This window comes from Lagenorhynchus albirostris, chromosome 4 (assembly GCF_949774975.1).
Source record: "Lagenorhynchus albirostris chromosome 4, mLagAlb1.1, whole genome shotgun sequence".
NCBI classification, from domain to species: Eukaryota; Metazoa; Chordata; class Mammalia; order Artiodactyla; family Delphinidae; genus Lagenorhynchus; species Lagenorhynchus albirostris.
Window position 1 is genome coordinate 78,913,622 of NC_083098.1, and position 27,574 is coordinate 78,941,195.

A 27,574-nucleotide genomic window follows, 5' to 3' on the forward strand; every position below is an offset into this window, starting at 1 on the left:
GCTCTCTATGTATCTTGCTGCTGTAACAGATTTTACTTTGTATGTGGAGAAAAAGATATTATTCAGGAGCTTCCTATTATACATCAATACTTAATGGAGGGGGCTGTTCATTGCAATATGACCCAATTAGACAAAAGCATTTAAATGACATATTTATCACTGAACAGTGAGAGATTATGCTAATAAAAGTAGTGTACAGTTATGTTCAGTATACTTCGGGGAAATGTAAAATTCTAAAGACTGGATATTATGCTTTCCATGATGAAAGATTTAAAGTCATCCTAAAGTACAATGACTTTTTGCAATTGTATTAGAACACCAAACTGAATAGACATGATTCCATTAACAATATATGACTGTAGTGCTAAAATTTGGCTCCAGAAACCCTGATACTCTGCAAATATAGTCTTATAAGATAGGCTTTTCATAACATGCTGGAAGTCCTATTTGTACTTTCCTGTAAAGAATATAGCTTGTCTTTTCTTAGTCATTATCTTTAATAGTACTAAATAATGAGTAGCAAACCATGTATATTTATAGTGTATTTTTAAGTATCAAGCAGTACCGCATATAATATCTAGAGCAGGGGTAATTATGTAGTTGAGGTAACTAATCAGAATATTAAAACTTGCAGAAGCCTAATTTTATTTCAAAGATATAGAAATATCAGTTGTCTATTTGATGATTAAATGGTACCTTTTATTTATATTTCAAAGTAAACATAACCTGTCTTCTTATATAATGCCATATGTTTCTGAGTGAATGACTTGCTGTGTGAATTGAATAGTGAAAGTGTAAATTTTACATTTTGTCAAATCTCTGATACATTTAAATTGTTTTCATTTTGGAGTCAGGATCAACCCTAGGAAAAATAGTGCCTTCACTACTCCCAAGAGGGTTTATTGTCAGCTACCATTTTTACCCACCAGCAATACAATTTGAGGGGAGGAGGAGTCCAGGTAAAAATTGCACTTTCAAAATAGATGGAGATATGAAAGAAGAGTAGGGTGTGTAACAGAGAAGGAGGAAAGAGAAGTAATGGGTAAACTTTCTATAGCCATCAATCCAACAAATGATAGTTTACACGGAATTAGGAGAAAGAGACAATAGTCTACCAATGGAAAAAGGGTAAGACAGATATCACCTTCCTTTTAAAGTCAAGTATTCCACTTTGTGCCAACATAGTAAGACTATGCACAAAAGATTTAGAGTGGAAAATTGGTGATAGGCATGCAAAATTAAAACTAGAGTACTAGAGCAGTACTGAGTATAGGGAGATGGGGAGTTAGTACAATTTGTCTGGATATGAGGACAAGGTCAGGCAAATTTAAAGTCCAGTACAGAATCTTTGAAAGTAGCCATTAATAGAAGAATCAAGTCTTCAGATAATGAGTTATAATTGTATGGCGAGCCAACGCAAGTAAGGAAGGTGGCGTTTTCAAAGAGAACCATCTGCAAAAATTGGAAGCACCTTTCAAGAAGGGATTAATGGCTCCTTGAGCTATTGAAAACATTAAAAGGTGAATGTTTTGACTGAAAGGTAACCATGAAAAGCATAACCTAACCAAATCTGTACCAGACTTTTTAGAAACTGTTAATGGGCTGGATTCCTGAAAACCAGAGCCTGAGAGCAAATATCCAGATCAGTCCAAAGAGAAAAATGGGATGAGGGAATTAGGAGGGTGCATGTTTCCAGTTACTATAGGAAGTATAGCCTTCTCTGGATCATGAAATCAAGTTTAGTGATTGTCTGGCTGAAACATCCTTCTCAGTCCATTTGGGCTGCCAGAACAAAATACTACATGTGGAGTAGCTTATAAACAGTCCTGGAGGCTGGAAGTTCTGAGATTTAATTCTCACAGTTCTAGAGGTTGAAAGTCTGAGATTAGGGTGCCAGCATGGTCGGGTAAGGACCCTTTTCTGGGTTGCAGACTACCAACTTCTTGCTGTGTCCTCACATAGTGAAAGGGGCTAGGGATCTCCCTGGAGCCTCTTTTATAAGGTACTAATTCCATTCATGAGGGCTCCACCTTCATGGTCTAAGCACCTCCCAAAGCCTCCATCTTATAATACCATTACTTTTGAGGGTTAGGATTTCAACATATGAATTTTGGGGGGACACAAGCATATAGACCATAGCAACATTCCTCTAGAAGCAGTTCATAGACTGAATATGGCCCCCAGATGTGTTTTGTTTGCCTTACCCCTTATTTTTAGAAATTAAACCTACTACTGAAAATCAGAATATCTCACATTCATCATCCAGATGGTCAGCTTCTCTTAAAAAATTAGATCTGGAAACCTAGCTCAAGTTCTAACAAGGCAACAGTGAAATACAGTTTCCTTTTGTGGAAAGAATATGATTTCATTACTTTACCACGGTTTCCAACATAGCCTATCTCTCCCCAACATTAAGCATGGTGTCAGTTCTCAATTTTTATCATGCTCACACCATGGGTTTTCTTTGTAACAATATAGAAGTATTTTTCTGTGCCCACATCTCTATCTAGAATGGAAAGTCCGATCAGTGTAAAAATAGACATTGTATTTCATGTGCTACAAGAAAACAGAGAATACCTATATTTTTGTTGAAATGTAAAAATTTTCTACCTAATTCTTATGAAAACCTTTAACCCCTTTGCTACTTTTCCATTATTTTTCTAGCTTCTGTGGACATTTAAGTCTGTGCCTTGTGCTGGACTCTCAACAATCCAAAATTTTAAAAAAACAATCTTACTTACAGCTCACCACACAGACTCCTTAAGTAATTCGGTGTCCTTGAGTCAGGTATGCTGAGTATTGCACTAAGGAGGCACTAGCAGTAAATCATCCAGGTGTCTAAGACCGTGAGTTTGGACAGTATTGTTTAAACATCTGAAACCTAAACAACCTGCATAAGTTGTTGAAAAAAAAAGACTTTCTGTATGAATTAAGATCAGGTACTGGATTCTGATCTCTCCACTTAAGCACATAATGTAGCTGACTATTCTGTTCCTTGGCATTTCTTTAAGTGAAAAAATGCATTTTATTGTTTTGAATTTTTTGCATGTCAACATTTCTGAAATCAGAGTTTATCTGACAATCAATGTATACATTTGATGTGGCAATATTTTCTTTTTAAATTTCTAAATAATTGTTATTAAATTGATAACCAACTAAGCAAACAGGAAATTAAATAATACTCATTGTCTTAATATATACACTTAAAGATCCTAAATAGTAAGAAAAAAATGCTAAAGAATTCAGGCATAGCAGCAGCTAGAGAAAGGAAACAGTTTTGGAAAGGTAATCTTTCAGATCACTTCAAATCAGTTATGTAGGTGGTTACCTACTTCTGAGTGAGGCTGTTCTTAGTGTGTTGTCATTGGCCATATTTTTAACTCCAAACTATTTTGTCTTCCCTAATATACTGCAAGAGTTTGAATTACCTTCTCTGTGTAGCCAAATTACATTTGAACTACATGAAGAGATTCAGATACTCACATAAGTAAAACCTGGGCAGAGAATCAATTTGTTGCCGAAGTCTTTAGTCATTTATCTATTTTGTCTGTATATGTATATGCATATATCTTTATATATAAACACATATGTGGATGCAGCTTCAAATATAAATGATATTTGAATTCTCTGGTGGCCTCATACTTAGTTCATATAGTTGAAACTTTGATTTTCCACTTAAGAAATTATATAGAATATACACCTCATACCTGCCTTGTGCTGGATCTCTTGCCTCTTAAGTTCCTATGATTTGGCAGGGGTGGAGAGATAATTATTGAAGTACATATAGAGTCCGTTAAATTAGGGTGAAATTAGGTTGAATTAAGATCATGTTCATGAACTCTGATAGAAATGGTCAGGAGCAGGATGAAAGGCCTTATTTTGTGCTTGAAGATTTAAATGTAGTCCTATGGAAAATATATCAAAGACAATTTGAAGTCTAACTAAACCACCTGAGTCACCATTGGTAGGAATAGGATTCCATCCTTGGGTCTGCTCTAAGACCATTTAACATAAAAGATCACATACACACAAAAACGGGGAAATGGGACATTTCTTTTTTAAGTTCATGAAGTTATACCCTTTATAGAAAAGAAAACTGAAGCAAGCAGCTATATATATCTATATGTCTATATGTATATGTTTCCATTTAACTGATGTGACATATGAAAACTGTGATGTATACATCCTCATTTCCTTGTCATCTCTGATATGGTGCTATAGTTGGACACCTATCTTGATTTAACTCTATCAGAATTTATTCACTCAGCAAACATTTATTGAGAACTTTTATATGGAAGATACTCCATAAGTGCTAGAAATGCAAATGTGAATAAAAGACTCCCTATTATTAATGTTTTTGATTAAGTGGGAAAAAAATCAGAGGGCAGGCCTTCTTAATAAAGTTTAGAATATGCAATTATAGAGCTAAAAGCCCTTTTGTTCTCCTCTGTTGGACACTGTATTCCATTGTCACCTATTCCTACTCTCATTAAACCTCTTATAAGCCATTTCCCCTTAGACTGCAATAGTTATCATTATTCTTATTTATATATAAGGAAAATGAAGCAAGGAAATTTTGCAACCTGCCCAAGATCACATAGTTAATGAAGTTGCAGAGCTGAGACTAGAATTTCCTGGATCCTGCACCCAGGATCATACCATTCATGTGGTTATTTGCAGTCTCAGAAGTAGTTTAAAAAAATACAATAGATGATTATATGACAGTCATGATTAAAGAAATCAGTAAGTTGCCTTAATAAATGATGGGATTTTTAGGTCTTTTGTAGTTCACTCTTCTCAACAACTTATGACCTGTAGTTAGAATTTCTGATCTCTCCTGGGCTCTCTTGATTTTTATTCCCTAATGCTTCCAAAGGTCTGAGAAGGGCATAACCAAAAGCAATTCATCATGTTTGGCCAGCAGAGATCCATATTTCCCTGGGGCAAAGCAATGAACCTTTGAGTTTCAAACTGCTTGGGATATTGAGTCCAAGCATTCAGATTACAAACATAAAACTAAAAGAAACTAGTAGTTCTGGAAAATGCATTCTCAGCCTTAATTCTATCCATACTTTCTCAGCAAGAAACAGTGGTACCATAACACATACAGGAACAGTTCATCTCTCTCCCCTCTCTTGGGACTAGGAAAACACAGTAGGAATGAATGACCAATTACAGCAGTATAATCTGTATGTGGAAGGAAGAGGAGACTGTGTATTTAGTAAAGGCCATTTCTAATGTGGCTCTGGAAGCTGTGCCAGATCTTTAATGGATACCTTGGCTGCATGAAAACAGCAGGAAGCTATATTGCACTTCAGATGCTACCATTTAGGTGGCCCCCTGCTACTGGTTCTGCTGACAAGCAAGTTGTACACATAGAAGGAAGGGCAATTTTTCAGGGAGCTCTGACTTCTGCTGGCATAGCATTCTTTTTAAAGCTTTTTCTACTCACTGAAAAAAAAAAAGCCTCTGATTGAGCAAGGGCTGAGGCCTTGCTAAGAGAATATTTAGCTTCCTATGTAAGTAACTCACCTGCCTTCCAAGAAGTTTTCCTGTGTTTGATTTGCAGGCAGCTCAAGTGACTGAGAAATTAAAGGCCAGATTGGTTTTAAGGGTCAAAAGAAGGAGGAAATCTCTGAGAGGCCCAGTTGGAAGGCATATTTTACTGTAATTTGCTGCCATGTACACTCATCAGTGTGGTCTGAGTTCTCTTCTAGGCATCTGAACACATCAAAAACCTTTCTTCATACTTTTTTCTTTGTTTCTCTCTGCTGAATTTTGAATAATTTCCTCATAGTTACCTTCTTCTTCACTAATTCTCTCTTTACTTGTGACTAACTGCCATTAAACCCATTCATTGGGTTTTTAATTTTATTTATATTTTTAGAAATTCTTTTTGGTTCCTTTTCAAATCTTCTTAGTCATTCTATATAGTTTCTTGTTCACAATATATATTTTAAGATTAAAAAAATATTCAAATGTCATAAATATGTTTATCAGGGAGACTGTCTCTGATAATTCCATCATCCAAAGTACTCTTGAGTCAGTTTCTTCTATTATTTCTTCTGGTGCTTGCTTGTGATGCCTTGTTTCTTTTGTGTTTTGTACTTTGTTTATGAGCTGCTCATTTTCCTTAGACTTTTAATTGTGAAAATCCTTTGAGATCTGGGGTAGAGATGTGTTCTTCCGGAAAGGATTTACATTTACTTCTGTGAGTCTAGGCTCTCTTAATTATATTCTCAGTTTGTGGGCTTTCAGATGACCGTGTGAAATTGGGCTGTAAACCTGAGAGAAGCCAGTTTGTGGTTCTAAAATCTTATCCACCATTTTTAACCAGTGCTCTCTAGGCAGTTTCAAGGTTTGACAGAGTTAGTTTTCTTGTAGTTTTCTGCAGAGTAGGTTATTTCTGGCCTACCCTTTCCCTGAAGATATAACCCTTTATAATCTCAGTTGTAAGAAGACAGATTTCTGCCTTGGACAGGTTTGGGCTTTGGATACTAGTTTCCATACACAATGAAACCATGAAAACTGAAGTTCCAATTCACTTTTTGGGGAAAAGATCTCAGAATAAATGCTGTCCAACCTCCTGTGCTTATTTGACTGGCTTCCTCCATCACTAAACCTCTGCTTTGAGATGGATACAATTCTGTGTATCCTGCCACATTACTGCAAATATAAATCTTAATTAAAAACACTCTATGAAAGAGATTTTGACTCAACACACAGCTATTTTTATAATTTCCTTTTCTTTGGCTGGGGTGGAATGCCTCGTTATTCTTTTCTTCATGTAATACCAGCTTTGTTACCTCCACTTCTGGAGATGAAAATATATTAAAGTTTCATCAGAAAACACATAGAGACTGTCTGCATGTTTAGGCACTTACCTGAATGCAGAGACATGAATTGACTTGTCATCTAATTCCTGGCAAATATATAGCTGAGATAATGGCTTTCTTGAGAAAGAGAAGATTGATTGTCTTCAAGGGCCCTAACACCACCCACTTCTCTAGATTATCTGTGCTCTATTATTCTCAGCTTAGAACATTAGACAGCAGTATATCTAGACTAGATTATCTTAATTGCTATAGGAAAATTTTCACTGAATTCTGATTGAATAGTACCCCAATTTTTATGGAGCAATACTGTAACTAATGGTTATATATAAAAATTAAAGTATTATACTTATAAATAAAATCCAAAATCCCCTTGAGGCTTTCAAAGTTCTGCATTACTGGCTTCTACCAACATTTCCTAACTTTCATGTGCTGGTTTCCCTCCAGTTCACAATTCTCCAGTCACACTGAGCTTCTTTCAGTCTCTAGCTCTGGGCCTCCATGTGTGTTGAGCCTTCTTAGACTTTCCTTCCTTCTCTTCTACTGGAACATTTCTAGTCATTGTCTGGTCTCACCATAGATGTCTTTTGCTCAGAGAGGTCTTTCCTGCCCAGTGATTATAAAATAACTTTAAAGTTATTAATACTTGGCATTTTATAGAATTTATCCCATACTGTAGTTGTATCTGATTGTGGCTGTTTAATGACTTCTTTCCCAGTGACCTGTGTAAGCTCCTAGAGGCCAGAGAATGTGTCTGGTTTTTTACTGGTATTTCAATAAATACTCAAATTTACAAATAACAGCATAGCATAAAATCTTCTCAACTTCATCTGCTCTAAAATGAAGATAATAATTAACTTCCACATTTTCTAATGGAAGTTAAAAGAAAATGTTGGCATAAGAAGTAGATACTGGGCTTCCCTGGTGGCGCAGTGGTTGGGAGTCCGCCTGCTGATACGGGGGACGCGGGTTCATGCCCTGGTCCAGGAGGATCCCGCATGCCGCGGAGCAGCTGGGCCCGTGAGCCGTGGCCGCTGAGCCTGCGCGTCCGGAGCCTGTGCTCCGCGGCAGGAGGGGCCGCAGCAGTGGGAGGCCCACGTACCGCAAAAAAAAAAAAAAGAAGTAGATCCTAAAGTAGACATACAAATACTCACTATATACCATGCCACGAACTCCACCACCAACAGTAACAAATTCATATGTGTGCTTCAATAAAATTCCAAATGAGTCATGTCATAGACCTAGTATTTGTTTTGTTTTGTTTTGTTTTATTTTTAAGTAATTGAAACAATCAATGAGAAAATATAAAGGTCTCTCTGAGAACAATTTGAGCTTATAACAGAAGGATGAGTTAGAATTGGCTACATGAAGTAAGAGGAGAAAACTCAGCAAACACAGTGGCGAGAAGGAATAGGAGTTCCAAAAACTGAAAGAAGTCCACATGTAACTGGAATGCAGGCAGTGAATAGAAGATTTGTGTGAGATGTTGCTGACTAAATGGTCAAGGATCATATAAGCCTTATAGGTCATTGTTATGGACTGAATGTTTGTGTCTCCCTAAAATCCATATGTGGAAGCCCTAACCCCCAATGTGACTGTTTTTGGAGATAAGGCCTGTGGGGTTATCAAGCTTAAGTCACGTCATAAGGGTGGGGCCCTAATGTAATAAGGCTGGTGTCCTTATAAGAGGAGAAAGAAGATAGCAGAGCTTGTTATGTCTCTGCCATGTGAGGACACACAAGGAAGTAGATGTCTATAAGTCAGGAAGAGAGCCCTTACCAGAAAACAAACCCTGCTGGGCCTTGGTCTTAGAATCTCCAGCCTCCAGAACTGTAAAAGAATAAAATTCTGTTTAAGTCATGCAATCCATGGTATTTTTTCATGGCAGCCAAAGCAGACTGGGATAGTCATATCAAAGATGTAAGTCTTTATCTTAAAAGTAATAAGAAACTATTGAGTGGTACTGTGTCCTGACCTAAAACAATTTGGCCTTTCACCATTGTCAGGTTCTTTTGGTAAATATTTGTATTCACTAATAGTTTGAGTAGGTTGTTCACATGGATGGTATTATTATGAAAGAAATTCTTCAATTTAATACTATCAGATATATGGAATTGAATAGAAAGAAGTCATGAGAACATAAATTCAGGCACTATCCTTAGACACTTTGGCATACTTCTTACATTAAAACAAGGCCGATGATAATTCTTTTTAAATGCAGGAGCAGCCAACCGGATTGTTTAATTACATAGTAGAATTCTGCATACAGTAGATAAACTCAGGACCATTAGAACTCTAGAACTAAAGGGCTGTTCCCAGTTTATCAGGACAATATGCTTGCGAGATTTTCATTCTTCATTAATGCAAGAGTATTAGCCCTAATATAACATTTCTAGTGAACCATGTATCTTGAATACAACTCATATTATCAGTGAAAAATTGTTTCTAACATTCTTCATGCTAATTAAACCCTCTGATATCTATTTCTATGGTTATATGTCAGGTGCATATGTAACCATTCCTGAAGTGTGCATTCCTGGTTAGTGTACTTCAAATGCTAACTAACAACCCCTAAACTGTAAACGAGGTTAATTTAGTCACATGTGTATCATACTACTTGTATTTAAACATTTTAAAAGCAAATCATCTGAGAACATAACAGATTTGTCAGTGTGGATGTGATACAGTCATATTTCTGCTTTTAGATCCCTGGTGAAGGAGGGTTTAACATATATAAACCACTAAATGTGATATGGACATTAACAGAATGAAAGATAAAAAATCATATGATCATCTCAGTAGATGCAGAAAAAGCATTTGACAAAATTCAAAATCATTTCATGATAAAAACTCTCAAAAAATTGGGTATAGAAAGAATGTACCTCAACGTAATAAAGGCCATATATGACAAGCCCACAGCTAACATCATACTCAATGGTGAAAAGCTGAAAGTTTTTTCTCTGTGATCAGGAACAATGCAAGGGTGCACACTCTTGCCACTTTTATTCAACATAGTATTGGAAGTCCTAGCCAGAGCAATCAGGCAAGAAAAATAAGTAAATAAAAGGCATGCAAGTTGGAAAGAAAGAAGTAAAAGTGTCTCTGTTTCCAGATGACATGATACTTCACATAGAAAATCCTATAGAATCCACCAAAAAAATTTTCAGTAAAGTTGCAGGGTATAAAATCAACATGCAAAAATCAGTTGCATTTCTATACATTAATAATGAACTATCTGAAAAAGAAATAAAACAATCACATTTACAGTATCATTAAAAACAATAAAATACCTAGGAATGAATTTAACCAAGGAGGTGAAAGACCAGTACACTGAAAACTATGGCATCGATGAAAGAAATTGTGGAAGATACAAATAAATGGAAAGATATCACGTTTATGAATTGGAAGAACTTATATTGTAAAAATGTCCATACTACCAAAGTGATCTATATAGTCTATGCAATCCTTAACCAAATACCAGTGGCATTTTTCAAAGAAATAGAAAAATAATCTTAACATTCTTATGAAACCATAGGGACCATAATTAGCCAAAGCAATCTTGAGAAAGAAGAACAAAACTGGAAGCATCACAATTACTTATTTCAAACTATATTACAAAGCTATAGTAATCAAAACAGTATGTACTGGCATTAAAAACAGTCACATAGATCAATGGAACTGAGTAGAGAGGCCAGAAATAAATCCACATGTATGTGGTCATCTAATTTTGACAAGGGCAACAAAAACACACATTGGGGAAATGATAGTCTCTTCAATAAATGGTATTGGGGAAACTGGATATCCACACACTAAAGAATTAAACTAGACCCCTATCTTGCACCACTCATAAAATTTAACTTGAAAAGGATTACAGACGTAAATGTAAAACCTGAAATCATAAAACACCTATAAGAAAACATATAGAAGAAGCTCCTAGTTCTTAGTCTTGGCAATGTGTTTTTAAATTTTGACACCCAGCCACAGGCAGCAAAAACAAAAATAAACAAGTAGAACTACATCAAAGTGAAAAGATTCTGCACAGCAAAAGAAACAACCAACAAAATGAAAAGGCTACCTATGGAATGGGAGAAAATATTTGCAAACCATATTTCTGATAAGGGGTTAATATACAAAATATATAAAGAACTTTTACAACTCAGTAGTAAACAAACAAACAAATAATCCAATAAGAAAATGGGAAAAGGACCTGAATAGACATTTCTCCAAAGAAGATATGCAGATGGTCAATAGGTACATGAAAAGGTGTTCAACATCACTAATCATCAGGAAAATGCAAATCAAAACCATGGTGAAATAGCACCTCACACCTGTTAGGATGGCTACTGTCAAAAAGACAACAGATACCAAGTGTTGTAGAAGATATGGAGAAAAGGGGATACTTGTGCACTGTTGGTGGGAATATAAATTGGGGTAGCCATTATGGAAAACAGTATGGAGGTTCCTCAAAAAAATAAAAATAAAACTAACACATGATCCAGTAATCCCATTTCTGGGTACATATCCAAAAGAAACAAAATTAGTATCTCAAAGAGATATCTACTCCCCCACGTTTTTTGCAGCATTATTCACAATAGCCAAGATATGGAAACAACCTGTGTCTGTTGACAAATTAATACATAAATAAAATGTGGCATGTATATCTATACTATATCTATGTGTGTATGTATTTATCTATCTATCTATGCATAATGGAATATTATTCAGCCATAACGAATGAAATCTTGCCATTTGGGACAACATGGATAAACCTAGGGGGCATTATGCTGAGGGAAATAAATCAGACAAAGAAAGACAAATTCTCTGTGATCTCACTTATAAGTGGTATCAAAAAAAAAAAAAAAAACCCACACACAAAACACCTGATCTTGTAGAAACAGAGTAGATTGGTGGTTTTCAGGGACAGGGGGTGGGGGAGACGGGGAGATGTGTGTTAAGGGGTGCAAATTTCCAGTTACAAGTTCCGAAACTCTAATTGATAGTTTGTTATACGTATTAACAATATTGTACTGTAAACTTGAAATTTACTAAGAAAGTAGATCTTAAATACCCTCATATCTCTCTCCGTCTCTGTCTCTGTCTCTGTCTCTGTCTCTCTCTCTCTCTTTCACACACACACACACACGCACACGATAACTATGTGAGGTGATGGATTAGCAAACTTTATTGTTGTAATCATTTCACAAAGTATACATACATCAGATCACCACATTATACACCTCAAATTTACATGATGTCATATGTCAGTTATACCTCAGTAAAGCTAGGGAGGAAACAAAGATGCAAAATCCCAAGCAAACAGAAAGAGATCACTTATGAGCAGTTGGGAGAATAGACGGGGGATGGCAGAGATGCTGTGGGAATGCCATTTAAGGAAAGCATGTGAAGAAAAGTTGAGCTATGATAGATACACTTTAGATAGAAAGAAATTAATGGATTTGAGATGTCTTTAGGATGAAAATTTCTTTGAGAAGATAAACAAAATTGATAAACCACTAGCCAGATGCATCAAGAAAAAAAGTAAGAAGACTCAAATTAATAGAATTGGAAGTGAAAAAGGAGAAGTAACAACTGAAACTGCAGAAATACAGAGGATCATGAGAGATTACTACGAGCAACTATATGCCAATAAAGTGGACAGCCTGGAAGAAATGGACAAATACTTAGAAAAGCACAACCTTCTGAGACTGAACTAGGAAGACATAGAAAATATAAACAGACCAATTACAAGCACTGAAATTGAAACTGTGATTAAAAATCTTCCAGCAGGTCTTCCCTGGTGGCGCAGTGGTTGAGAGTCTGCCTGCCGATGCAGGGGACACGGGTTCGTGCCCCGGTCCGGGAAGATCCCACATGCCGCGGAGCGGCTGGGCCCGTGACCCATGGCTGCTGAGCCTGCGTGTCCGGAGCCTGTGCTCCGCAACGGGAGAGGCCACAATAGTGAGAGGCCCGTGTACCGCAAAAAAAAAAAAAAAAAAAAAACTTCCAGCAAACAAAGGCCAGGACCAGATGGCTTCACAGGTGAACTCTATTAAACATTTAGAGAAGAGCTAACACCTCTCCTTCTCAAACACTTCCAAAATGGGAGGAACACTCCCAAACTCATTCTATGTGGCCACCATCACCCTGATACCAAAACCAGACAAAGGTGTCACACAAAAAAGAAAACTACAGGCCAATATCACTGATAAATGTAGATGCAAAAATCCTCAACAAAATACTAGCAAACAGAATCCAACAGCAATTAAAAGGATCAAAAAACCCCATGATCAAGTGGGGTTTATCCCAGGAATGCAAAGATTTGTCAAATATATGCACATCAATCAATGTGATACACCATATTAACAAATTGAAGGAGAAAAACCATATGATCATCTCAATAGATGGAGAAAAAGCATTCGACAAAATTCAACACCCATTTATGATAAAAACCCTCCAGAAAGTAGGCATAGAGGGAACTTACCTCAACATAATAAAGGCCATATAAGACTAACCCACAGCTAACATCATTCTCAATGGTGAAAAACTGAAACTATTTCCACTAAGATCAGGAACAAGACAAGGTTGCCCACTCTCACCAGTGTTATTCAACATAGTTTGGGAAGTTTTAGCCACAGCAATCAGAGAAGTAAAAGAAATAAAAGGAATCCAATCGGAAAAGAAGAAGTAAAACTGTCACTGTTTTCAGATGACATGATACTATACATAGAGAATCCTAAAGATGCTACCAGAAAGCTAATAGAGCTCATCGATGAATTTGGTAAAGTAGCAGGACACAAAATTAATACACAGAAATCTCTTGCATTCCTATGCTCTAATGATGAAAAATCTGAAAGAGAAATTAAGGAAACACTCCCATTTACCATTGCAACAAAAAGAATAAAATACCTAGGAATAAACATACCTAAGGGGACAAAAGACCTGTATGCAGAAAACTATAAGACACAGATGAAAAAAAATTAAAGATGATACAAACAGATGGAGAGATATACCGTGTTCTTGGACTGGACGAATCAACATTGTGAAAATGACTCTACTACCCAAAGCAATCTACAGATTCAGTGCAATCCCTATCAAACTACCACTGGCATTTTTCACAGAACTAGAACAAAAAATTTCACAATTTGTATGGAAACACAAAAGACCCAGAATAGCCAAAGCAATCTTGAGAAAGAAAAATGGAGCTGGAGGAATCAGGCTCCTGTACTTCAGACTATACTACAAAGCTACAGTAATCAAGACAGTATGATACTGGCACAAAAACAGAAATATAGATCTTTGGAACAGGATAGAAAGCCCAGTGATAAACCCATGCACCTGTGGTCCCCTTATCTTTGATGAAGAAGGCAAGAGTATACAGTGGAGAAAAGACTGCCTCTTCAATAAGTGGTGCTGGGAAAACTGGACAGCTACATATAAAAGAATGAAATTAGAACACTCCCTAACACCATACACAAAAATAAACTCAAAATGGATTAAAGACATAAATGTAAGGCCAGACACTATAAAACTCTCAGAGGAAAGCATAGGCAGAACACTGTATGACATAAATCACAGCAAGATCCTTTTTGATCCACCTCCTAGAGAAATGGAAATAAAGACAAAAATAAACAAATGGGACCTAATGAAACTCAAAAACTTTTGCACAGCAAAGGAAACCATAAACAAGATGAAAAGACAACCCTCAGAACGGGAGAAAATATTTGCAAATGAAGCACCTGACAAAGGACTAATCTCTAAAATTTATAAGCAGCTCATGCAGCTCAATAACAAAAAAACAAACAACCCAATCCAAGAATGGACAGAGGACCTAAATAGGCATTTCTCCAAAGTAGATATACAGATTGCCAACAAACACATGAAAGGATGCTCAGCATCACTAATCATTAGAGAAATGCAAACCAAAACTACAATGAGGTATCACCTCACACTGGTCAGAATGGCCATCATCAAAAAGTCTACAAACAATAAATGCTGGAGAGGGTGTAGATAAAAGGGAACCCCCTTGCACTGTTGGTGGGAATGTAAATTGATGCAGCCACTATGGAGATCAGTATGGAAGTTCCTTAAAATCTAAAAATAGAACTGCCATATGACCCAGCAACCCCACTACTGGGCATATACCCAGAGAAAACCATAATTCAAAAGGAGTCATGTGCCACAGTGTTTGGTGCAGCTCTATGTACAATAGCCACGACATTGAAGCAACCTAAGTGTCCATCGACAGATGAATAGGTAAAGAAGATGTGGCACGTATATACAATGGAATAGTTCTCAGCCATTAAAAGAAAAGAAACTGAGTTATTTGTAATGAGGTGGATGGACCTAGAGACTGTCAAACAGAGTGAAGTAAGAAAGAGAAAAACAATTACCATATGCTAACACATATATATGGAATTAAAAAAAAAAAAAAGGTTCTGAAGAACCTAGGGGTAGGACAGGAATAAAGACGCAGATGTAGAGAATGAACTTGAGGACCCGGGGAGAGGGAAGGGTAAGCTGGGACGAAGTGCGAGAGTGGCATGGACTTACATACAGTACCAAATATAAAATAGATAGCCCAGGGAGATAGTCCAGCTGCATAGCCCAGGGAGATCAGCTCGGTGCTTTATGTCCACCTAGAGGGGTGGGGTAGGGAGGGTGGGAGGGAGACGCAAGAGGGAGGAGATATGGGAATATATATATATGTATAGCTGATTCGCTTTGTTATACAGCAGACAGTAACACACCATTGTAAAGCAATTTTACTCCAATAAAGATGTTAAAAATAAAATAAAATAAAAGTAAAGTAAACAAATAAAAGAAGCCAATGGATATATTAAATGTTTCAAGGGAATTGAAAGTATCACAAAGGATTTCTGAGCTTAACTTTCTCAACTACATGTGTGGAAGTGATGTGTAGTGGTTTGGGGAACATTGGTAAAGACCAAGTTTGAGAGTGGAAGGGCATGGTTGTACACTTATGCCTATTGATTTTTTAGACATCAAATTATCTTTGAATTATGTTTGAATTATTTTGGAATTTGAATTATCTTGGGAGAGATGTTAAGAAGGCAGTTTAATGTATTGCCCAGGATCTAAGAAGAGGGTTTATATGTGGAGACGTAATTTGGGAGTCGTCTAATTGCCCTTTGATGATAACGTTTATTAGCATGCCTAGGAATACCGAGAGAGAGAGAGAGAGAGAGAGAGAGAGAGAGACAGAGAGAGAGACAGAGAGAGAGACAGAGAGAGAGACAGAGAGAGACAGAGACACAGAGAGAGACAGAGACACAGAGAGAGAGAGAGAGAGAGAGAATATAAAGTGAAAATCAAACCTATGTCTTAGCCTTGAAGAACTCCTTCACTAAGGACCTGTTACAGAAAGATGAGTTTGTAAAGAAGAAATAGCCATAGAAATAGAAATAGAAAGAAAACTAAGGGAATATTATAGAAGCTAATTGAAGAGAAGGTATCCAGAGGAAGAGTGCGTCATTGGTATTATTATAGTGGAAAATTCAAGAAAAGTGACTTAATATGTCCATTTTAGGGACAGAGGGGCCATTATTTATCTTTGTAATATCTATTTATGTTGAATGATGAGGTGGAAACTGGATGGGGTGCAAGAAAAAAAAATGGAAACTCAGGAATTTTCCAAGGTTCGTTAATTGCTGTTTGAAACTAGATCCCATTTTCCATGGAATAGTGTCCTTCTACACATTCTCACGTTGTGTACAGTTCACATAATATAAATTGCTCTTTTGGCTTAAGGTATTTTTGTTGTTGTTGTTCTGAAACTATTTTCTCCAGTTAAATAAATGAATGTTTTATGTAGGGAATCCCCAGAATCATCTAGCTGCTGGGTGTATGTTGTATCAATATTTTGGGACTTTCCCAATATTTTGGCAAATACCATTTGTAGGCTCTTACGTAATACGTGACATTGATTATAAGGCATACTTAAAGGAAACATTTTCACAATTTAGCTTAAATCCAGTCCTGGAGGGAACATGTGTTTCTGAAGCATGGCTCTGGTTTATTTTCCCAGTATTAATTCCAAGATTTTCTTAGTTATTCCTAGTTATTCTCTCTGCCTCTTTAATATAAATTATAAAGTTATAGGTGAAACTGCAAAATCATGAACTATGAAGTAAAAGCAGGGAATTGCTTCACTTTGGATATTATTAATTCAAAACACAATTAGATTCTAACAATCTTAACTCATTATTTTGTGTCTACCCAGTCTTATAAATTATCTACATTTGTTCTCAAAGAAGTCTCTCAGGCTTATCTGCTATTATTTCTTAGTAACGTTAACAACACATTTTTATGAGGATTATAATATGATGTTCAATCTACAATTCAATTAATGTGATAAAATACATTATATAAGAAGCCCACAGGTCCACCATCAGCTATCGTTCTAAGCTGCATAAATTGTATGTGTAATCAAAATTATGGCCTATTTGCATGTAAATCTCACTTCTCCCTTAACAAATGTTCAAATGGTTAAATTATGCCAATTTAGTTTAAGCATACCCTTTTAGTCTATGAAGTTTTAGACTCCATTAGATTAAAGAAACTGAAAGTAACCTCTTTGAAACGAGAATTCTAATTGGAAATCTTAAGACTTCAAAACAAGAATCTGTTCTGAATTTCTGTTGTATGTGTTTAGATGGGTAACCTCCTTCAGGTTTGCTTTCTTCTTTAGCCTTTTTCCCTCAGGAATTTAAAAGAAAAACTAAAATGAAATATCAGTTCACTAAAGCAGGCACCCTGCCCCAAGGTTTGGCAAAGTGCATCCTGTCTCACTGTTTCTTCTGAGGATCTACAAAGAAAAAAATCAGTTTACTAAAGTCAGCCCCTCTGGCCAAAGTCTTTCTCACTTCCAAATAATGAATTCTAAATGGAAAAGAAAACAAAAAGTAGAATGCCAACATCTTGTTAAGAGTTTTCAAGAAGTTTCCAAAATTTTATGAAAGTGAAAATTAAAAAATAAATTATACTGAAAGACAGAACTGGCCTGGTAAACCAACTTGCAAAGTGATCACAGTTACTACTTCAGGGCTGTGAAGTGCTCTTCTCATCAAATGGAATTTCTCTGCAAATGCTCCATAAGTTGCCCAGGTGATGGCAATAACAAAAGCCTTACTCATAAAGGTTTTATTTACAGATATATTTTGAATAGAGTTTAGGAGGGCAGAGGTAGTCCAAGTAGGAAATTTAAAAATCTGGAATTTTCGGAAACAACAGGGAAAGTATTATTTTGCAGCACTAAGTATTCCAATCCAATGTGGATTTGATCAGAATTAACTTCTGGAGTAGACCCCTACTAGCCTAATTTCTGGTTAGCACCTGAAAACAATTTTCATGAAAAATAGAAACACTTGGAAAACGTGTCTTTCAAGATATCTAAAAGTTAAATATTTTATTTTTTTCTTTACTTTATATGACTATATCAGTGATATACTTAAAGACAAGAATGGCTTGTACATTTTCATTTCAAGGTTTAGATGAAAGTTTCAAATTATGCAACAAGGGGTCACTGATGCAACTCTAATGGCCACTGAAAAATCGTACAATCTTTCTGCTCATAGAGCATTTAATGAATAAAGGTAGATGTGGAGAGGAGAAAAACATCTGCACAAATACTAAAACTGCAAAAGTTAGACTCACATAACGAAGGCAAGAGTTAATGGCTGTGGGTATTGTTATGATACCCTAGGCTTACCACACCCTCTGTACTCCCTGAGTCATATGTTACGAGTCCCCACAAGGAAGTGATTTAGTTTGTGAAATGCCTCCTGGAACTATTAAACAATTTAAAATGAGTACAATGGTGTAACAGCCTTGAGAACACAGAGACATCCTTTGGTATTCCCCAAAATGTGTTCTGGAAAACACGAATATGGAGATATGCTCCAGAGGGAAAAAAGCATGGCGTGCTCAGCTAAGTTTGGAAAGCACCACATGGTATCCCTCTCAGAGAATCGCTGTATGCGTTAGCACCATAGAGGTTTGGGAAATACTTCAGTAAAAAAGAATTTGACTTTGTTACCTGCATATTTCTCAAACTTACATGACACGGAAGCCCTTTTTATAAATAACACCCGCTAGCATCAAACAGAACTACTGAAATAGGCACGTGTTTGGGGAAATACTGATAGAAGGTTACTTCATGATTTGGAATCAGTGTCAAGCCAGTTAAGCTAAAAGATAAATTATGTATGCCAGTCACTGGAATGGAATATTCTTTTTTTAAAGTTAATAAAATAAATTCTCACATTCCAGTTTATATGTCAAGTTCTGAGAGTTCCAGTGGCCTGAGGTGGATCCTCAGAGGCTCTCACCTTTGTGTGCGTGTGCAAAAGAATTGTGGTCTGGCTCTGCAAAACAAAGGATTGGATGCAGAAATATAATGACTGCAGAAATAAGGGACTGGCACATTTTAAGATCTTGACTGGGTGAACTGTACAAGTGCTTACTATTACTCACTAACATCTGCATTATTCCCCTGCAAACTCTTCCCCACCCCAGAGTAATGTCTAAGCTGCAAATTTGACCCCATTACTCACGTTCCTAATGTCTTTCAATGGCTCCATATCATTTTCTGGATAAACTTTTCAAAGTTTCTAGAATTTATTATAACCACGATCTCTTTCTTTTCTAAGATTAAGTTGGAGAAATGCTATGCATTTATCCAGATGTTTTGATTTGCCAGATCCACTGAAATAGACTCTTCTAGCTGGACATGACTATATCACAACCTACAAGCCATGGAATGTAGTTAATATAAAATCTTTTGGGAGGAAGCACAGCAGCCCACTTTCTAACACTTAATACATTGCTTGAAATAACAAGGATTTGTTATTCAGTCCTTGTAATTTCCAATATTTGAAATGGCCTGTAATGTAAAAATAACATGGGCTCAAAGGAAATTTTCTGGGCCTACTAAAGTTTAATAGAGAACAAAATAAAGTTTAATAGAGAACAGTCATGCCTTTGACGTGCAGTGTGGCATGGAGAATAGCTCCCAATGTCTCTGTTATTGTTTTGTTCTCTTACATATAGCTATCAGAAAGGGAAAAAGTGAGTATAGTTGAGAGCACTTTGTGACTAAAAAAATATAATGGGATTCATGAGTGAACCACATTAATGTAATTAGGTTAATAAAAGGAATTGCCTGAATGAACGCTGTGGTTATTCCCAGGATGGACATTATTGAATACCTTCAGCATTCTATATAGGATAGAAACAGTCTGTTCATGGTGGCCATGGGAAGCAGTACCTGAGGGAGAGTACATACCTTATATCCCTTCACTCTTGGAGCAACATGTGCCATTTAAGGACATTGATTCGCGAGTTGTCCACTCTGTCATTTCTCCCTCCTGGCATAATAATCCACCGCTGTAATCTGCCTGTTTATTTGTTGAGGTAACGTCCGTTATGTCACTTTTTAGGCTTAATAAAGTGACATAATCTACAGCCTTAATCAAATGGCTGTACCGTCCATTGATTCATTGACTCAGGAGATGATACCATCACATCTGAAACTGAACCATTTTTCAGCTTTTCCACCAGCAGCATTGCTTGTGCAGGGTTCCCAGATTTCCTGTTACAAAAAGGCTGAAGGCTTAAGTAATCCTGATGGGAGACACTGCTCCATGTACACTTAATCCCTCCTTGAGCAACCTACTTTTCTGAGAAATACATAAGTGAACGGAAGACACTGCAGGTTAGGTGCATTTCATTTCAAGAAGATTGCCTTTTTACTGTTTCTTGTTTTCTGTTGTTCTGAAGCTGTCAAAGAAGAGTAGAAATAAAAGGTGGAAATAAAGATGTTACAGTTGAGTAATGGAGTCTAGGAGCCTTAGCTTTGAAAGTGTATCATTCGTTATACAGCAGAACACCAGTGTTACTAGTGCTTTTAATGTTTTTAAATGCCGCCAAATGTTTCTGTTGACTAACTTATTCCCAGGGGGTCCCTATAACTCTTTCAGGTTACTCGGGTACTGCTTTCTAAATTACCATGGTGGTGAATTCAATTACTACTGTACTCTTTCAGTGGCCTAAAAGAATAAATGGTCTTCCTAAAATGTTTTTCTCTTTGAAAGGTCTAGAGTATTAGAGCTGGATAGGACCTTAGAGATTATCTGATTCAGTGTTCCATAAACTTGTCTGATGACAAGACTCTCCTGAGAACTTGTTTAAAAAAATATAGATTCTCAGGCTACTCCCCTGGATACTCTGTTACATTTGACATGGAGCCCAGGAATCTACATTTTGTAACAAAGAGTCCAAATAACTCTTAGGATCAGGCAGGTTTGGGAAAAGCTAAATTAGTTCCACTTTTTAATTTTATGGATGAGGAAGCAGATGCCTAGATAGATTAAGTGATTCATCTAAGTTATACTGCACAAAAAATTTGAAAAATTGAGATTAGTTCAGGAAAAAAAATATTGTTGGGCAACCTTCATGCATCCCATAGTAGGGAATGTATTTTCTTAGAATTTAAGCCTTCTGTATTGAATAGAACAATGCTATTTAGAAGATTGTGGGAGAAGTGATGAGACACTTTACTCCGTATATGACAGTGGAATTCTCTGTACACAACAGGGAATGATTTTGCTCCACAAGTGACATTTGGCAATGTCTGGAGATAGATTTTTGGTGTCACAACTAAAGAGAAAGAAGTACTACTGGTATGTGGTGTATAGAGGAAGGGATGCTACTAAACCCCCTGCAAGGCACAGGACATCCACCCACAACAAAGAATTGCTTGGACCACAATATCAATAGTGTCCAGGTTGGGAAAGCTCGGTATTGATTGCTTCTTGAGCATTATCTCCCCGTGAGATACTTAACAGTACTATCTGAACACATTTGAGGAGTAGGACACAGTTTCCAATTTTCTTCCTGAAATTAGATAGAAAGCCTTATATCATAGCTAAGCAGGTCATTTATTGGTCCATGTTAGGCTATACTTAGACTGGATGAAATTTTTTTTTCCCCCCTTAGGACCATACAGTAAATCTTTTAAGGATTCCTCCTCTTTCTTCTACTCACGTATCTAGACCTGTCATTCCTAGCACACCTCAATTACGTCTCCTTTGACCTTTCTGCATTCTGTATCTAAATCACCCAAACTCTAATTCCCTGGGATCAGCTAAAAGCTACAGTGTCAATGTCTGCTGATTTTTAACAGAAATTGAGACAGAGTTTTGGTCATAATCTTAATGCAGAGGCTAAGTGAATAGAATACACAATTTGCTTAGAGTAACTTATTTTCCAAATCAGTATGATTTTCTTTTCCTAATATTTCTCAATTCTGTCTCCTCTCTGTCTGTTATCAGTACTTAATTCAGATCCTCATCATCTTTTTAATAAACCATTGAAATAAACACTTAATTTTTTCCTCCAGATTTTTTCCCACCTCAGCCTTTTCCTGATTAAACCAATCAGTAGTTTCTCCTCACCTATAAGAATGTTTCTCAAATGTGGATTACATATGGCATCTTTCTTTTTTGAATTTTATTTTATTTATTTTTTTATACAGCAGGTTCTTACTAGTTATCCATTTTATATACATCAGTGTATACATGTTAATCCCAATCGCCCAATTCATCCCACCACCACCACCCCGCTTTCCCCCCTTGGTGTCCATACGTTTGTTCTCTACATCTATGTCTCTATTTCTGCCCTGCAAACTGGTTCATCTGTACCATTTTTCTAGGTTGCACATATATGCGTTAATATATGATATTTGTTTTTCTCTTTCTGACTTACTTCACTCTGTATGACAGTCTCTAGATCCATCCACGTCTCTACAAATGATTCAATTTCGTTCCTTTTTATGGCTGAGTAATATTCCATTGTATATATGTGCCACATCTTCTTTATCCATTCGTCTGTTGATGGGCATTTAGGTTGCTTCCATGTCCTGGCGATTGTAAATAGTGCTGCAATGAACATTGGGATGCATGTGTCTTTTTGAATTATGGTTTCCTCTGGGTATACATATGGCATCTTTTTAAAGAGGAAACATTATTTCATCTCAACTTGTATCATCTTAAATTATTTGATTATAAAATCACTTATATATGTGTAAACATAAAATCAAATTCATCCTCTTTATGCTTAAAGCTTAACACAACTATGAAACCAAAACAAATTTTCAAATTAAAAATGAATCAAACTATTCAACAAAGAATAGTTGAATATTATATTCTTGTATTTCTTTATATTATTGTGAAGGGAAAAAATCACAGAATTAAGAATTCTCTTTGTTAACTCACATAAAAGGCTTTGAGTTTGAGCATGGTTTTCTCAACAACAGGAAACACTGACTTACAGAATCGAGTCCAGATGCCACAGCAAGGCATATGAAGTCCTCAGTGTCCGTTGTGGTCCTTTTCTCATCCCTCCAGGCTCATCTGTGGGCATTTGCTGCTTCAGCACTTATTACTTAGTGTTACTGAGCTCATCAGGCTGCCCTGCCCCCATACTATTTCAGCTGTCTGTGCTTTCGCTTGTGCTACTTGGTCTACGTGTTTTTTTCCCCACCAGTTTTGTGTTTTATGTTTCTTAGTCATCCTTCAAGATCTAACCTAGGTGTCATTTCCTGTAAAACCATTCCTAGAACCCCAGGTTGAAATGTACCTCTCCTCTGTGGATTAAGGGCACCCTGTGCTCTTCTGTAGCCTTGTCTCCTCCCTTATAACAGTGCTCTGTCCATCCCCTCCCTCTACCATGAACTACCATAAGAGTAGGGGTGGTACCAATAGCACCCAGACCAGGCCCTGCCATGCCAGTAGTCACTCCATAAATATATAGTAAACTGAAGTGAAACATTTTCAACTAAAGACCCATCTCTGGTAACCACATTGCTTTTTGTTTCTTTGTATGTTTGTTTGTTTCCAATGCTTGGAATTGAATATACTTTAAGAAAACATGACATAGTTGAAAAATGCACTGGATTTAGAATCATAGGACTTGAGTTCACATCTTGTCATTTGTTCTTGTGTGTAAAATGGAGATAATCACCATCTCACATTCTTTTTGCAGATGTGCAAAATTCTGGCATGATGTTTGGCAAACAAGCATATATAATAAGTATTAGTTTCCTTCCTGCATTATGCTTTACTTCTTTTTATGGACTTTAGTGATTTAAAATTATTATTGTTACCAGTGAAGCTTCAAATCAGTATACCTCCCTATCGCCATTAGATTCAGGTCCGGTATTAATTATTTTTTCTGAACTGAGCTTCAGCATTGCTGTATAAAGTAGATGAGACAATCAGTCTTTCCTTTTCATCCTCATAGGCTACTTCACTCCCTTTAACTATTTATATTTATTCAGAACATATTTCTTTTCTTTTATTGCCACAGGCATGAGAGAACCTCTGCTTTGTTCTTATTACTTAGAGAAATCTGTCTTCTTCCTTCTCTTTGTAGGTGGTTTTCATCAGAAAGCATCCACTTTGAGAAGCATTTTCTTTACCTGCATTATATTATTGAATTTACCTTTTTTATGCTTTCATATGGTTATTAGAATCTATAGCTTCAGTTCTTTGGGTAATAGGCTTAAGGCTCCTAGATAACACAAAATTTATTGTAGAAGTAAGTCATGTGGAGTTCAGCAAGATAGAAAATTTCTCTCATCAGTGGGTTGCTAGCTCTTACATGTGTTTTATAAACAAAAATAGATCAAAGGTACTACAGAAGGCATTCCTAATAAAAAAATTCTTAATAATGGATACATTGGTACAAGCAAATTCAGACTTAGATGGCAAAGAAAATGTTCACAGATATGGGAATAGCCAGAGGATGAACTAATCTACAAAGGGATGCGATCATTGTCACTAGAGACAAAGTATTTGAGCTTCAACTTAACATTGAAAGGATAGGAATAATGAAACCAATTTGTCATAAAGCAGCAGGCATGAGTTGATGATCCACAAGAGATCCCTATTATCACAAATTATTCTCTGGTTCTGTGCCTTCCTAAAGACTGAAAGCTATGTGTGGCACAAGTGCTTTTGTACTGGATTAAGGCTGCACCTGTCATACTCTGATCCATTTCACTTTCAACCAACTCTCTGAATTCAATTCAAATTAAACCTGTAGTGCCTTTTGGTGAAGAGATTCATGACTAACAGGAAAGAACTTTGAATGTTTGGAACCTTAGAGGAAATGCATTTGGTTCTGTTTTAGTCCTGTTTGTCACAATCATGAAAAGTACGACTTTACCATCTGGTAGGAAATAAAAGAGAACCTTAGGGTCTTGTTTTCTAAGTTGGGAATAAAATCATTTGCGTTTGCAAATCTCAGTGAGCAGTTATAAGTTTACAAGTACTGACCTCAGGCCCTTTTGTATCCATGCTGCCTGCATTTGGGCCACAGTTAACATATGTCATTGCTAGAGACTGAGCACTGTTTGACAGCTTGCACTGAGAAGAGACATTGACGGAAAGAACTCCTCCATGTGTTTCTGCTTCTATATCTCTTGTTCAGTATAATTATCTGTTTAAAAAAAGAATTATTAGGGCTATTATGGACATGTACATCTGATTTCATGATTTTTTTGGCTTGTTCTCAGTTGGTTTTAACTTCTTATGAGGATACCAACGTCCATTTATATTTCAGATTAGCTCAGAAATGTTCTTTCTTTGCTTTTGTGTCAGCTATTGTGTATGCAAAATTACATCTTTTGATCTTGAAGATTTTGCAGACTATTGGAGGAGAATGTAAAGATAATTCCTCAAGAGAATGACAAGACAAGCCACAAGCTGGAAGAAAACATTTGCAAAAGACATATATGATAAAAGACTGTAATTAGGTTCATTGATTGTAACAAATATAACAAATGTTACTCTGGTACAGAATGGAGAAGGCATGCATGTATGGAGTCAGGAATTACATGGAGACTCTGTGCTTTCCATTCAATATTGTTGTGAACCTAAAACTACTCTAAAAAAATTGTTTTTAAGAATGATAAACCGAATGCATCATGTCACATGGTGTGAAAGAAGGGTTATAAACGTGTAGAAGCTCAGAGAAGAGTTGGCTTATTCAGCCTAGGGAGGTTTCGAAAGGACTTCACAGAAACAGTGGCTTTTAGACTGGGATTTAAAAGGCAAGTAGAATTTCATCTGTAGGAAAGTGCAAGGCAAGAAGTACTGGTAGAAATGAGAAATGGGAAGGAGGTTAAAAGGAATGGAGAAAAGGAGCAAGAAGAAGAGGAGGTGGTATGACATACCCTGTGAATGCCTTGTAATTCTGACTGAAACCAGAGTTTATAGTAGGCATAGGCAGGTCACTGGAGTAGTGGGGCATGTTGGCATTTTAGCCATTTTATCAGCTGGACATTGTTGTCTCAGTTTGCCATTGAATTTTCCTTTTTTATGCTTTCATATGGTTATTAGAATCTATAGCTTCAGTTCTTTGGGTAATAGGCTTAAGGCTCCTAGATAACACAAAATTTATTGTAGAAGTAAGTCATGTGGAGTTCAGCAAGATGGAAAATTTCTCTAATCAGTGGGTTAACTAACTGCGCAAGTTCACATAGCTAATCAGTGGCAGAGCTAAGACTCAACTCCAGACATCATGATGTCAAAACTTACCTGCCTGGCCACACTGCAAGACGTGGTGTGGGTGAAACCTTTAAAGTGAGAAGAATTAAACGTGGATCAGATGTCATCGCCTATCTTTTGTTTTTGCAGGTTTCTTTGCAAGGAAATAGACCAGCAGCTTCAATCAACTGCAGTTCTGTCATACCTCCATGATGTTTCCCTTGGTCAGAAATGCACTAAGTAGCCTCAGGATTCGAAGCATTCAGCAAATGAGGGCAAGACAGAGCCACTCAAAACACTCACCAGATTTTCATGACAAATATGGTGATATTATACTAGCCGGTGGAACCGCTTTCTGTGTTGTTGTGTGGGTGTTTACAGCCACACAGGTTGGAATAAAATGGAACCCCTCCCCTGTTGGCAGAGCCACCCCAAAAGAGTGGAATGATGAGTAAGCATCACAGTTACTGTAATACACAAGTGTCTCAAAGTCAGCTTGTCATTTCAGTACTCTGCTGTGCATTGAAATATAGCATAATCGAAGAAATAAAATGCATTTGAAAACATTAAAAAGTCTCTGAAAATAGTCATTATAGTGCCTGAAAGCAAGGCAGTAGCAGTGGGTATAGATTACAGGGGATTATGAATAATAAATATTTGAAAGTAGAATTAAGGAAGCATGTATTTTTCTGGCTTAATGATTTATGCTAGGTATCTTTCAGTGGACATACACACATAGGTACTTAACAAATTAATTTAATTGTTTGGCAAATCCTATTGAATCTTTCTTAAAAACATATTCATAATTGACCATTTTTCACATCCTTTATCTTTCCTTCCCTGACCTGACCCACTATGCTTTTGCTGGGATTATTATAAAAACTCTCTAGCCAGTCTCCTTTCCTTTATACTTGATGATCGTCAAGCCTGCCCTGAACCCCCCCCAACGCAGTCACACACAGTCTTTTTTAAGCACAACAGTGACAATGATCTTTTTTTTTTAAATTAGTTTAGTAATATCACTCCTCTTTTCAAAACACCGTGACTCCCCATTTTACAAGGACATGAGTGCCTCAAGTCAAGGATAATTGGGACTATCTTATGGGTGACTTATCAGAGTTGGCAGTGGAGACCACCTCCTACTCCTGAATGATCAGCTTCAGGGTAAGTGTA

General features: G+C 36.6%; 1 protein-coding gene across 1 annotated transcript in view; it reads left to right on the top strand.

Annotated features, from left to right (window-relative positions):
- LOC132519360 (cytochrome c oxidase subunit 7B2, mitochondrial) overlaps positions 1 to 26,946 on the top strand; it is a 174,334-nt gene extending 147,388 nt beyond the window's left edge. The window contains exon 3 of the mRNA XM_060147295.1: positions 26,552 to 26,946. Within this exon, the coding sequence (XP_060003278.1) occupies positions 26,611 to 26,856 (246 nt within the window). The 5' untranslated portion in view covers positions 26,552 to 26,610 and the 3' untranslated portion in view covers positions 26,857 to 26,946. The remainder of the gene's footprint in view (positions 1 to 26,551) is intronic.
- The last annotated feature ends 628 nt before the right edge of the window (positions 26,947 to 27,574 follow it).